The 15,893-nt window shown below is 35.8% G+C and overlaps 1 protein-coding gene across 1 annotated transcript in view; it reads right to left on the bottom strand.

Annotated features, from left to right (window-relative positions):
- The window catches only part of LOC150107354 (armadillo repeat-containing protein 10-like), a 92,372-nt gene that overhangs the window by 53,350 nt on the left and 23,129 nt on the right, over positions 1 to 15,893 (bottom strand). Inside the window, exon 3 of the mRNA XM_090391809.1 lies at positions 8,966 to 9,552. Coding sequence (XP_090247935.1) covers positions 8,966 to 9,552 — 587 coding nt within the window. The remainder of the gene's footprint in view (positions 1 to 8,965; positions 9,553 to 15,893) is intronic.

Here is a 15,893-nt window from a genome sequence, read left to right as displayed (position 1 = left end):
TCAAACACGGTAGTTGTTTCCATAATTTTCAAAAATGCACTATGTACTGTTTCTTTGTTATTTGAGCTACAATTATAGGAATTAAAAAGCTGTTGCATGGTCCTTTCTGAGAAGCCATTGAGTTTTTCATAGATCATTTAATGTTTAGGAATTCCTATTGTAATAGATGAGAACAAACAGTATGAGCACATCACAATAAAGTTTTTATAATTCCAGTCTTCTGTGATGGACGGCAAGCCAATTGCTGTTGAATGTAGCATCCAGTGAAAGTAGGAGTAGAATATCTAAAAAAGATTTTTTTTTTCTGATTTCCACAGTAAATTTAATTCATGGATGTATGCTGTTTATATTCAATAAAAACATAAGCAATATGTCTTTATTATGGGGCCAGATAGCAAAAACATCATCTATATAACAAACCGAAAATGAAGGCTGAGGGTATATGGACAAGAAAAAGATGCCTTCTAAATGTTCTAAATAAATGTTAGCAAGCGTGGGAAAGAGTGGACTTCCCATTGCACAGTTCTCCTTCAACTTGACTGTAAACTTTATTCTGACAAATAACATATCCACAGTGCATAACAATGGTTGAGAAGAATTGTTGAAGAAAAGCTTGGTGAAGAACAAGCTGGATTCAGGCCAAATAAAGGGTGTCAGGATCTGATCTTCACTTTACGACAATTAGTTGAGAAAGCATGGGAATATAACAAAGATCTGTATTTAAGTTTTGTCCATCTGGAAAAGGCATACTACAAGGTGCCAAGAGAGAAGCTATTCAATACGCTACAGTTATATGGTGTCAATGGGGCATTATATCAAGCAATACTTAGTGTCTTTATTTGAGTTGCAAGTCAGCAGTTAGAATTGAAGGAAGTACAGGAAGATGGTTTAATGTTAAATCTGGTATGAGACAAGGATGTATATTATCCCCTCTGTTATTCATTATCTATATAGATCACATTATGAAGGAAAGTGGTATTAAACATGATATCAAAATTGGAGATGTTAATGTCAGCTCTTTGCTTTATGCGGACGATGTTATACTTCTAAATAAATCCGCTACAAGTTTGCAAGATTCCTTGACTAAATTGAATAACTGTTGTAATAGATATGGTATGAAGGTCAGCAATAAAAAGACAAAGACAATGAAATAGGTAGAATCATTGAAAATGTCAACTGTGTTTTGAATTGGGAACCAGTGGAACAAGTAAAACATTTCAGCTACTTAGGTACGATTTTTACTGAAGACGGTAAATTAAATATGGAAATAGACAACAGAATCAAGAAAGCTGGTATGGTAGGAAGTCAATTGAATAAATTCATATGGAATAAGAGAGAAATTAGTTGGAACATTAAATTAGCTGTATACAAGACAGTGTTCAAACCAGTTTTAACTTATGGATCTGAGAGCTGGGTCAGAAGTAAAACACTTGACCAAAGACTAGAGACCACAGATATGAGCGTCCTGAGAAAGATTATAGGTGTGAACAGATGGCATCAATGGCAATATCATATTAAAAACGAGGATATTAGGAAAGAACTTGACATTGTCAGCATCCAGGAATGCGTTAGCAGAGCTAATCTCAGGTGGTATGGTCACTTAAACAGAATGGGCGAAGAAAGATTAGCAAAACAAGTGTTCTCTGCCAGGTTGGCAGCAAAATGTCCCAGAGGAAGACCAACTTATTGATCTTCCTCTGGGTCGATTGATATGGTACAAAGTGCCTTAGACGATAGAAATATAAGATCTGATAATGTTGGAGTCTTGCCAAGTAACAGATTGATTTGGAGGAAAATTGTAGATAGGAAGTTAGTAATGATGTAAATTTTTCATATGGTACTATCATATCCTGTACACCCCTTGAGGGTACACGTCAGGAATTTGATGATGATGATGATGAGTGCATAACAAAGTCAAATAGTTTCACTATATCCTGTGGAAATGCTTCAGATAATAGCTATAATGTATCCTCAAGAGGAATATTTTTGAAGAAAGAGCCTAATTAAAGCTAACCATTATATCAATGGGGTATAGGGAAACGTTTTTTTACTTTATCTAGAAAATTGGAAGAATTTTTAATAAATGAGCACGAATTGCCAATCTGAGTTTTCAATAGGCATGCTAAAAATTTGGCTATTTGATAAGTAGGTAAAGCCATGCAGTGAACAATTGGACAAAGAGAAATGTCTTTCTTGTGTATCTTGGGTAAACCATAAAACCTGGGGGTTCTAGTAAAATGACTTCTAAGTTTTTGTATGGTGTCTCTATCAGAGCTTAGAACTTCATCTATTAAAGCATTCAGTTTTTTTTAGTTGTCTGTTTGTGGGATTGTACCAGAATTCTTGGTAAGTTGATTGATCCCATAATAAAAGAGCTACTTTTCTTTTATAATCAGCAGTATCCATAACAACCTGTGTGTGGAGGCTTAAGTGCTGTGAGGACATCATGTTGGAGACTTAATGGATTGTATACAGCACTCAGAAAGGATTAAAACCGAATTTAATACTTCTTAAATTTCGTCTCAGTCACTGAGACATCTTCAGGGATTACAAAAAACTAATGTAACATCGACACAAATACCACACAATACTAAGCCCAACCACGTGGCTGACTCTAAAGTCCTATCTAGGTGGAGCACCCTCTAAAGGCGGTTGTAGGTGGCCTGGAATGTAAGGTGAGATCTCTGATGATAAAGGTTTCCCAAATCTTAGGAAGCTTAATGCAACCGTATTTATTAAGATTTGGTTGATTTCTGAGAGCTGCTGCTGCTGATTCTAAAAATAGCCTATCTTTTTTGAATTTGCTGTGGTGGAGCATGGTGATTTTTTTCCATGAGATCCTGTGGGTTGTATCCAAGACATGGTCAGCCAGACGTAACTGACCATAGTCATGGTTGTAGATGTATGACCTGTGTTCATCCAGGCAGATGGTTGCTGATCTGCCAGTTTGTTTTGACAAACTGTCAAAACAGCTGGCCAACTCTCTGACCCCCCCCCTCACTGGACTTTCCAATTCCTATATAAAAAACTCTACCCATTTTAAAACCCTAACAGAAAATCTAACCTTAAATAACACGGATATTGGCAAGCTTTTACATCTCCTCATTGTTTACCAATATTCCCTTAATTGATACCTTAACACTCTTAGAAAATGTTTTTCCTTGAGACATCTTAGATCTTTTTTCTTTGCCATCAACTCTGGTTATTTTTCTTGGAAGAACAAAATCTACAAGCAGATAGAGGGAACCACCATGGGTTCTCCCCTCTCACCCCCTCCCCTTGCCAATTTCTATATGGAAGATTTTAAAAAACAAGCAATAGACTCAGCCCCTCTCAAACCTTCTATCTGGCTAAGATAGGTAGATGATGTGTTCTCCATTTGGCCTCATGGCCCAGACACATGAGACTCCTTCCTCATTCATCTCAACAGTCTACATCCAAGAATCCAGTTTACGATGGAAAAAGAAAAAAAAAAACAATTGTTTACCCTTCCTAGACACCTTAGTTACATGCCTTCCTAACGGTACACTTTCCTTCACTGTATATAGAAAACCTATGTACACAGGCAGATACATTCACAAACTTATTAAAACTCTAACCAAGAGAGCCTACAATCTTTGTTCCAATGGAACCGCCCTTACAACTGAGCTTGACTACATACACAACACTTTCCCTCTCCAATGGCTACAGCGATCACAGTATTAAAAAAATAATCATTTTTAGGAACTATAGAGAAATAATGTCCCTTGAAAGAATAATGGTTTGACTTTTGGTTAATGGGAATCCCAAAATGTTTATTACCCAATTTTCTGTATCCACAACCAACATATAAATGTTCATTGTGTTTATTAAATTAACGGTGCAGAGAGAACTATACTAGAAAATTGAGAGTCTACAGTTGAGTTAATAAAATTCCAGAGATCAGAAATAATACATATTAACAGCTAATTCATTTTTAGCATCTCGTAATTGATTGTGGATGAGTGATAGGCTTGTGTTGAAATAAATATTATGAGCACCCAGGGACTTGATAAATTCTTTCAGCTTTGCAAAGTTTGGAATAATATTGAGATTGCAGCATTTTTTAAGAAAGGCTATCCTTGCTTGCAGCTTACCTTGTAACAACAATAATTTTTTCAAGTTTACAGGTCTTCTTGGTTATTTCTTCCTCATTAAGGATTATTAATTGTTGTTTAAGAGATACTTGTGCCATGAGAGATTTCTTCTAATAACATGAAAAAACACAAGGAATAAGTAATAATATTTATTTAAAGCATTTTATGGTTTACCCAAGATACACAAGAAAGACATTCCTCTTCGTGTAATTGTGAACCGCATAGATTCACACCTACTTATCAAATAGCCAAATTTTTAGCATGTCTATTGAAAGCTCAGATTGGCAACTCGCACTCATTTATTAAAAATTCTTCTGATTTTCTAGATAAAGTAAAAAAACGTTTTCCTATACCCCATTGATATATGGTTAGCTTTGATTAAGCTCTTTCTTCAAAAATATTCCTCTTGAGGATACATTACAGCTACTTTCAGAAGCATTTCCACAGGATATAGTGAAACTATTTGACTTTGTTATGCACTCTGGATATGTTATTTGTCAGAATAAAGTCCACTCTTTCCCACACTTGCTAACTTTTATTTAGAACATTTAGAAGACATCTATACACCTTCAAGCCTTCATTTTGGGTTTGTTATATAGATGATGATTTTGCTATCTGGCCCCATAATGAAGACATATTGCCTATGTTTTTATTAAATATAAACAACCTACGCCCATGAATTAAATTTACTGTGGAAATGGAAAAAAAAAACAAATTATCCTTTTTAGATATTCTACTCCATTCACCACCAGGTGAATTAATTGCATCCGTTTATTGAAAGCCTACCTTCACTGGATGCTACATTCAAAAGCAATCATCTTGCCATCCATCACAGAAGGCTGGAATTATAAAAACTTTATTGTAATGGTGCTCATACTATTTGTTCTACACCTCATCTATTACAGCAGAAACTCTTAAACATCAAACAATATATGAAACTCGATCGCTTCTCAGAAAGGACATTGCAACAGCTTTTTAATTCCTATAATCCTAGCTCAAATAACAAACAACAAGTCGAGTTCCAATTTCTTACATTTCTGGCATCTCAGAGTCCATTTCTAGAATTCTTAAGAAATACAATTCAGTGGCTACTTTTCTTCCTATGAAAAAATTATCAGCATGGTTCCTATTTTCTAAAGATAAATGGCCTACTCTATGTCTTCCTGGTGTGTGTACCACATTCCTTGTGACTGTCATCATTCTTTGGACAAGCTGGACAGTCTGTGGAAAAAGAGAATGCAAGAACAGCAGTCGTAAATCTGAAAAATATCGGTATAAATTTGAATGTTTGTTCAAAGAAAGTACTGAGTCTTTACTTCACCATCCAAACTTAAATCAGAATGACTGCCTCTCTATATTTAAGATATGGAAAAATCTTATTCTAATCACACATCAATAATTTTTTTAAGAGGTAATGAATTATCAATATTTCCTCAATTACAGCACTGCATTGTTTTATGTATAACATCATGCAGTTTACTTTATTAAATCATTATTGTTTGTGTTCCTATTTTGTAATTAACTGTTGTTGCCACCGATTTATTTATTTATTTATTCTTATGGCAAAAGCAGCTACAGGTCAATGTCCAGACCAGAAAGCCAATCCAGGGCCTCATTTGTCACCGTATGGAGGACACTGCCATGAAATTGGTGACTTGGGCAGTCATTCACAATATGAGTGATTGTCTGGGTCACAGGGAAACAGTCACAATAAGGGTGGTCTGATAGTCTCCATTTATGTAGTAGGTAGCCAGGTCTGCCCTGGTTAGTTCTGATCCTGTTGATAGATGACCAAATCTTCCTAGGAAGGTCAAAACCAGGTTGCGGAGCACAGGGATCTTCAACCAGGAAACCATTTGTTGGACCATTGTTCTATCCACATGTCAGATGTTGATGATAAGGCAGCTGAAGAGAGTTCAGCCACCAATGAAGGCCTATAACATTCAGGCTGAAGTATATGGCCTTAAACAAACAGTACTGCTTATCCTTTGTGTTTTTTCGTGTTAACTGAAAAAAATCTCCCATGGCACAAGTACCTCTTAAACAACAAAATACCTCTGGGTGAAGGCTGAGATATCACTGGCAATTTACTTCATTCATTCTCACCTAAACTTACCATCAAATTCCTGATATGTGTTCTCTGAGGTACTACACACAACAAGCTTATATTATTAGTAACTTCATATCAATAATTTCCTTCCACATTAGTCATATCAGAACTCTGATATGACTAATGTAACTTCATATCAGAACTCTGATATGGTCAGATGTTATATTTCTGTCTTGAAGGCAATTCTAATTGAATCAACCCACATATATTTTGGTCTTCCTCTGAATCGTTTTCCTGACATCAAAAACCTGTTATGCTAATCTTGTTTTATGTTAACTTTAAGCTGATGATGATAATCATCATCAACTTTCCTCAACTTACCATTTTCCAACGAAATACCAAATTTGATATACATGTGAAAAAACGCTTGGATTACTTGATGCAGCATTTCAGAATTGAGTAAATGTGACTATCTAAAGCAAAGGGTAATCTTGATTTCAATGGTCTTGAACATTTTGAATTTTTTCTGAATGATTTATAAATCAGACAATTTCTGTCACTCATTCGAAACAATAAAAATAAAGCATCATGGTTAAATATAAATTATTCATATAACTTTCTCATAGAGAAAAAGCTTTTAATTTGTAACCGAAACAGATATAATTATTTAATATGAAAAACACAATAAAAAGTGACAATACAACAAAGCAACACATTAATTTCAAAACTTTTAGGTCATTCTTCTAAGAACCCAGGACTGTTTTGATACTAATTTTATGCAGAAAAGGGTTTTAGAAATATTTCTATTTTTATTATGTACAATGTAATGGCCATAGTGAAAATTATAATTTACCAACTTGGAAGGTAGACAATATTCTACCTCTATGCATGGGTCTCTTCCACTAACCAACTTCTATATGAAATATTTTGAAAATCAAGCACTGAACAGAGCTCAAATGAATAGTATGGTTGCACTATGTTGATGTGTTTGCTATTTAGCTCATAACCTAGACACACACAAGATACATTTCAGTGCATCTTAACAGCCAACATCTTAAAATAAACTACACAGCAGAAAAAAAAAAATTCATATTTATTTTCCCTTTATAGACACACTAGTGAGATGAATGGTTCATTATTCTTTTTCATTTATAGAAAAGCCACACACATGGGAAGTTAATTACATAACCAATCATATCACCACTCATCACAACAGTAGAGCATCCTCAAAACACTTACATATCAAGCCAAGGCTATTTGTTCAAATGACACTTCTTGAAACTGAGCTCAGATATACTTTTGTAAAACTTTTTTTGCCAATGCCTACAACTACTATAAAACAGACAAAATACTACATGCATGCCCCATCTGTCCTGCAACCAATAATCAAGATCGCAGCAAAACCAATACATCCATTATATTCAGGGTACATCAGAAAAGATAGTTAAAGTTTCATGCAAATATGATATCCATGCCACTTTTAAACCACTCATTCAGCTAGCTACCTTTATCCATTCTTCCAAAGATCAACTTCACTCTCTTGCACATCCTGGAGGGAATAAAGTTTCTCGTGTCTGCAGCCAACTTTGGACAGAGTTGTAGATAGTTAAAGAACACAAAAATTACATCTGTGATCATCTGTATGGCAAGTCTGGGGTTGCCGACCATGCTCTGAATACCCCCTCACACAGGATTAAATGGAAGAGAACATCTGTATCATACAGAAGTTGCTATAGAGCTGAGAGACCATTTTTAGAATAAGCATTGGCTATGAAGTGTAGTGCTTCCCAAAACCTCAACGACATATGTTGGCATGATATGGCTAAAGATCTGAGAGATGGTCATTCTGAGACTTGATAGCCTGATTTCTCCAAATTAACTTGATGTTATCCAGCCCACAGAAGGTGCAATGTGGATATTACTTCATTGTCAGTTATAATTTGAACTGTTTATAAAACAATTTATAGAAAACCCACACATATGGGAAGTTAATTACATAACCAATCATACCACCACTCATCACAACAGTAGGGCATCCTCAAACACTTACACATCAAGCCAAGGCTATTTGTTCAAATGACACTGCCCTTGAAACAGAGCTCAGATATACCTTTGTAACACTTATTTTGCCAATGCCTACAACTACTATAAAACAGATAAAATATTACATGCACACCCCATCTGTCCTGTAACCAATACTCAAGATTACAGCAAAACCAATGCATCGATTATATCCAGGGTACATCAGAAAAGATAGTTAAAGTTTCCTGCAAATATGATGGATGCTCAACAGCATCTAAGGATGCTGTTGAGCATCCATCCTTGCACATCACACCACAAATGTGCACATCCTTACTCATCATGCCTACAATAGTCTAGATGCCTTGAAGTTTACGTCAAGGCATCTAGACTATTGTTGGCATGATATGAAAAAGTGAATAACATTAAAAAGGAGCAAGTTTATTACATCTAGAACTATCCTGTGTTTTTTTCCAAAACAACCTAGTTTTGAGTTGAATAAATTTAGATCATTATAGATGTACATAACATTTCTTATATTAAAAAACAAGTCAATAACACACTTAATCAAGACCTCAAAAATCTAGATGGCAAATTAACAGCTCATGGAAATTATATAAACAGAAAAGCATAATGGAAAGGTGAGTTGGAAAAATAACAAATTTATCAGAATGCAATTTTATCTTAACAGTGAATATATAAATTACACAATATAAAGACAAAAAAAAATTAAAGTTCTAATTAAGATCACAACATAACAGTAATCTGAATCATTTCTCACCTGATTAATTGAAAAAGCAGCACAATTGGAAACTGCAGTTAGCGTTCTTACTAGCATGTCCTCATCTTTTGAATGCAAAAGAGCAATAATGCTTTTCACTTCATATTGAGTTAATTCTCTTGGTCGTGTATACAGACTCTGAACTGTTTTTAGATGACTTTCAAAATCTTCTAAATATGACATTCGATTATTAATAGCACTTTTATCACTAAGAAGGCAACTTGTTCCATGCCTGTGTATTATATCTTTATTTCCTATATTATAGGCAACTGGAGAGGATGTACCCGATTTTAAATCAGGAGAACCAGCTGGAGAAGTTGTACTAATATTTTCTGCTGATAAGCTTAAATATCTTCTGTTGTCTATACTCACAATTCTAGAAGTCTTTGGGCTACTCTGTAGACTTCTAGGCTTAAAATTCGGAAAGAAATGCAAACTATCTTTTACAAAGTGGCAAGTACGAAGGTTTAATTCTTTCACACATCTTTTAGCTGAGCCAGGGGATTTAAATGTTGGAACATGCATGTAGGAAGATAAACTAGGTGACACTGTGAGATCTGTTTGGACTGCTTTAGATGATTGATTGTCTGATGAACAGAAAAATAAAGCAATTTATAAATACTGCATTAGTGAAGAACAATATAACAATCTTTATTTGTATGTCTTTTTAATTAAAAAAAATTATGTAATAAAAGAAAACTGTTTTAATTATTCCTAATGATTCCAATTATTAATTATCTGTGAACCTTCCACCAAGGCAGCATTCTATTTAAATATAAAATAAATTGCAGTATTTTATCTTTCCTACTATATTTTATACATTTTTCATGAAAAATATAATTGTGCTATTGCATAAAATCAAACTCTGACATGGCAAACTTTTTGACTGTTTCACTAATGAAATGACAAACCTTTGGTTTGATCTATTAAAATCAGTGGAAGTGGAAGAATACTTGTTTGTTTGAGATGGGAAGGGGGGGGGAGCTCAATAAAAAGGTCAGTAAATTTTACTAGTTAGGGTACTGCATTCATGTTTATGCTTTTAAAGATAACACAAATACCAATATGAAACTAAGAGAATAAAAAATAGGAAAGAACATAGATATCTTCATAGTATCATCCAAAGATTTAAGGAACAGACCTTGTCACCTTAGAAGTTGTCATCAGTTTCCTTAACTATTCTCAAAGTTGTTTTCTATATTATTATTATTATTAAGAGAGACTCCAGGGAGTTGGAGACTCATCAAGGGAGGCGACATACTACACACACCAGCTATCATACTTATTCTTGAATTCATTCATAATGCTTGCACTCACAACATCCAATGGCAATCCATTCCAATCACACACCACCCTCTGAGAGAAAAATCTAGCCCTCACCCCCTTCTTAGTGGCCTTCATTCTTGGCTTCCAAGGATGCTCTCTTGTCCTTTCCGTCCCTTCCATAAATTGAAATCCTTTATGACCCTTTCAGAAGTTTGTAAGTCTCAATCATATCACCCCTCTTTCTCCTGTTTTCTAGTATCTGCGGTCTACAAATTCTCAATATGTCTTCATAATCAGCATTCCACAATCCTGATATCATTTTTAACACTCTCCTTTGTACTCTCTCCAATATCTGCACAGGTTTCCAGGAGACCAGACCTGTGCACAATAGCCCAAGTGAGGTATTATCAAGGCCTTGTAAAGTGACAAAATGACATCCTTATCTTTACATGTGAATGTCTGTTTCAGCATTGCAATTAACTTTTGAGTTGTATTTGCAATCTTTGCCACATGGCCCCTGATGAACTTCAACTTCCTATCTACTAACACTCCAAGATAGCTAACCTCATCAGTTTCTTCTAGCATAATCCTACTGTTGTGTTGGAAAAAAAACGATGAGTTGCCTTTTTCCCACCCAACATTAAGTTATCTCAGAAGGAGTGGATAGGGACATGCTTATGCCTCCGGATGGGAAATATACTGACTAATGTCCCAAGAACATGTAAATATCCAAGTGCGTAAGCTCTGAACAGTGTTAAAATAACCCATGAGTTTAATAGAATAAGAATATAAAATCATGTATAAATTGCCAAGTAAATATGTATAAGCTAGAGCATGTTTTAAGCCATGTAAAAACAGTCAGTGGCCACGGCATCCAATCGGCAGTCGCCATATGCGTGACGACACCGCCGAGTGAGGGAGCTGTTTTGAGGTATAAAGGTTTCGGCGGGGATTCGAATCGCTCTCTTGTCTCTGGGTTTCGTCGGCACCTAGCTTCCTGTCGGAGAGCTGTGTAGAGCTTGCCGCCACGTGTAGCAAGAATCCCCCCTTGCTATGTATGCTACATGGGCCAAGGCTGCAACTACAATGTATTCAGATCCATAAGAAGAAAGAGCCACTGATGAGATCAACGTCAGTGTTCAAATCTGTGTGCGAGTGTTTTCGGTTCGTATGGAAACAAAGGAATAGCAAGGCCGCCATCAGTGACGACACTGTAAGCAGACCAGAATATCCAGTACAAGGCAAGAACGGTAAGCGTAAGATTTTCTTATGTTAAATGTTCGATTAAAGTAACCGTGGGGTAAGGAAGCAGAAGTTAAGAAAACATGCTATTTCAGTATGGTGCTATAAGAACAGTCTGCGATTTGGACACTTTTGTCTGCGGTTGAGAAGAAAACATATTAGGCTCCTGGCGAACAGGACGCCGAGGCCCGAAACTGTTTGTGTGATTTAGGAACAGTAATATTTATGGTCAGAACGTAATTAAATGTTAGCTAAATATTTTGGAGGGAGGATTAAGTAAGAATAAGAAGTATTACCCTAGAGAAGTTCATGTCAGAATTATTGAGTTGTCTTGTGTATATGTGCAATATTACATGTGCGATAATATTAGGTAACTTAGTTATAAGACTCTGAGAATAGATGTACGTATAGAAGTGAGAAATTCATGTCAAGTAAGGGACTATAACATAGAAGTTTTGGATGTGATTAATTAAGTAAATGGGAACCCAGACTCTTTTAAGATTAAGGATTTGATTAACATGTATACTTGTCTTTGTGCCATAATAAATGTGTTTCTTTATATACAATCAAATGAGTTTGTCATCTTTTCTGCGGATTGAGCTACCGTTTGAAAACTTACGTACCGTGCATTAAGGGGGAAACCAATAGTGGTATAAGAATTGGGACCACAACTGCATGCCTCATGATCCCAACATTTTCTTTAAGTATTCTTGGATAATGTATCAGAGTTTAGTTGCCGGCTGGTGCAGTCTTTAATCAATACAAATTTATCGGCAAATTAATATCTGATATTATGTGATACAAAAGTTTAATGTTAACTGTAAGGTTAAAGTAAAGACAGAGATATAACAATAAGTCACCGTGGTCACACAGACAGACCACAGACAAAATATAAAACGACAATATAACACTACCAATATAATACGACATAAGATATCTAAGCATGCCGAAGTGAATGACTTTAGATTTACTGACATTGAACTGATACCCATTTTCCCCTGCCCATAATTCCAACCTATTCAAATCATTCTGCAAGTACTGCATATCAACAGCATTCCTGATTACCCTACCTGTCTTTGCATCATCAGCAAATAGCTGTATGTCGCTTGTCAAATCCCTCCCAATATCATTAATGTACAGATGGAATAACAGTGGACCAAGCACTGATCCTTGTGGTATACCACTTGTTACTTTAAATCTTGCAAACTCACATCCCCCGTATACCACTTTTTGATATCTGCCAGTCAGCTATCCTCTTATCCATGCTAATATTCTATAACCTAAACCCATTTTCTCCAATTTATGCAACAGTCTACCATACTGTATTGTCAAAAGCCTTAGCAAAATTCAAAAGTATCACAGTATATCCATTCCCCTTGTCTAGTTCAATGGTAACATTGTTAGAATGTGAGTAAGTTGCTAAAACATGACTTTCCCTTAGTAAACTCATGTTGTTCATTGCGAAGTAGAGATTCACTGTCCCCATTTCTGAATGCGAGTCCTAACCAATTTTTCCAAAATCTTCACCACCACCACTCCTGAGATACTAACTGGTCGATAGTTGGATCGGTTTTTGCACCACCCCTTGTGCAATGGGATTACCATACATTCCTTCCATTCCTGCAGAATCTTCCCTGTTCTGGGATGCATATTAAACAACCTGGTCAAAGAAATGGGTAGTTTAGCTGTACACTCTTTTAACATTTGAGCAGTATTGAAGAAAACAATCAACATGGCCTTGAACTTCGAATGACTCATGCATGCTTTATTTGGTCTTGGAGATGTAACTGACTTCCACTGCATTGATTGTCATTTGGTTTCCGGATCATACATAAATATACAAGTTTCATCACAAGTAATTACCAAATTCAAAAAAATCTGGTTCATCCTTAATGCGTTGCAAAAGGTCCAAACACAATTCCTTGCAACATTCTTTTTGTTCATCTGACAACATTTTTGGAACCATTTATGCTGTTCATTTGTTCCGTTAAAATGCATCGAACACTTTCCCTCCAAATGAACTTTCTCAGATACAGCCTGAACACCCAACCTTCTGTCTTTTCGAATCACATCTTGCACTTTTTTAATGTTGTCATCGGTAACTGCTGTGAGTGGGTGGCCTGGGTAATCATCATCGTTCATGCTTTCTCTGCCTTCCGAAAATCATTTATGCCATTCAAAAACGACTCAGTCAATAATTGAAAAGTTTCCGTCACAGATTTCTTCAGTTTCACAAGAAACTTGATGTTAACTCGCTGTTCACTGTTGCACTTCAACATTTTCCAACCAAAGGTAAGAAAATGTCTATATTTGAACACATATCCACTTGTACTGAGTAAAGCGATGGAGTTGAGCCTTGTCTCATGGTGACAAGTTACAACATGCTCTATAACCATCTCTTTGTCTCTCCCCCTCCCACTCTCTGTTCTCAAGCCATATGTTAGTCTCTATTTTTATTTTTTTTTTTTTTTTTGTGTTGGACCTCATAGTTTCAGATATATCCTTTCCTTAGTCTTCATACGGCTGGCCACCACCCATCTGATCACCTCATGGTCACTCTCACCAACTTGGAGGAAATGTGATGTCATCAAACACAATCACAGCTTGTGATGAAATTATTAGATCTAAGACTCTCAATCCTTGCATAACCTCCTTTACATAATACCTTAGGTAGCTGTTTCTTAAGAACATTTTCCCTGTTTCCAAATGCTCTCTTTTCATTCCAACTGATATTACCATAATTAAAATCACCTATAATGCTCATCTTTCCCTTGTTCACTAAATCAAGTTGCTTTTTTTTTCCCCTTCAACACCAGCCTTTGCATTCCCTGGCCTATAGTAACATCTGACAAAATATCCCTTCCTGTTTTCCTCTTCCATCTCACACCATACTGCCTCAAAGCCTTTAGTTCTCTTTCCTTCTTACATCTTCACAAAGTAGAGATGTAAGAATCTTGACACCTACTCATATGCCTTTAACAAATCTACAAAACTTAAATACAAATTCTTGTTATATTCATATAATTTCTCAGCAGTTTATTATATTATTATTATACCCTCCATAGAGTCAGCACACTCATCGTGGGAGGCTCATTCAAATGACAACATATTTATTGAAACACTGAAATGCCTCTGTAATTTCCACATTTAGTTTTATTTCCCTTTTCATAGATAGGTACCATGAGAGATATACTTCAGTCATACGGAATTCAATTTTCTGACCAGGCATTCTGAAGTATGCAGTGAAGCTGCTGTAAAACCTTATATCTCCATGTTTGAGCATTTGCAGCCAAATATATTTACTCCAGCTGCCTTTCACATACTTCAATATACTGATGACCATTTCTATCTCAAACATTTATAGGTTCTCCTGCTGCATTCCTCCTGAATATTTTCTACTACTGTTCTGTTATCTTGTTTCATTTATTAATTTTTCAAACAAATTACTCCAACATCCAGAATACCTTCAGTTTCAATATCATCTGTGATCCCTTTTACATTACTCTCTGCTCCATTTCAAAGCTTCTGAAAAGAGCCTCCAGAATATTTTGCAATCTTCTTGATATTTATCTTCAATATTCTTGCCAAAGAGCTGAAGGTTGTAGTCTTGTGGGTAAGAGGGGCGGATACTTCATGTGGAAGGCTGTTCCACAGAACGAGGTATATGGAATAAAGGATGACTCCAGTCATCCTTCATTGAGTTCAGTGAACGCAACTGATCCAGTGAGTAAGATCATTGACAGCTGTCTCATGTTGCTGTAGGTTTAGTAAAAATGTGGGGGGGGGGTATGATGTTCTTCTAAACAATGCCCATGGAAATATCAGTAGCAGAGACATTGCAAAAAAACTCACCATCTGTGAGACAGTGGCTGAAAAGAGTCTGTGAGAAGAAAGTCACTAATCAATCAAACTGTTCTCTTCTGAACAGCATCATGAATTTTTAGAAAGGGTTCATATGTGCTAATTCAAATGTGAGAACAGTTTTCCAAAATTATGCAGATTGGGATTTGCACAGAATAAATGGACAGAGGAAAAGTAACATCTTGAGCAAAAGAGAATGCTTTTCTGGAAGTTGAGGATGCTACACAATGATGTGATTTAGGTCACGAAAGGTTAGGAGTAAGAGTCAATCTGCGAAGAGAGAACTGATTTTATGTTACTCTTCGTGTATAGAGGCTTAAGTGCTGTGCGAGGACATAATGTTGGAGGCTTAATGAATTTTTTTCAACACTCAGAAAGGATTAAAAAGAATTTAATACTTCCTATATTTCATCCTAGTCACTACGACATCTACGGAGATTACAAAAATAACTAATGTAACATAACACAAATATCATACAATACTAAGCCCAACCACGTGGGTGACACTAAAGTCCTATCTAGGTGGAGTGCCCCTCTAAGGGCGGTTGTAGGTGGCCTG

This window comes from Typopeltis vanoorti, chromosome 4 (assembly GCF_054136105.1).
Source record: "Typopeltis vanoorti isolate ZY-2024b chromosome 4, IOZ_Tvanoo_1.0, whole genome shotgun sequence".
NCBI lineage: Eukaryota > Metazoa > Arthropoda > Arachnida > Uropygi > Thelyphonidae > Typopeltis > Typopeltis vanoorti.
This window is presented reverse-complemented; position numbering and strand designations above follow the sequence as displayed.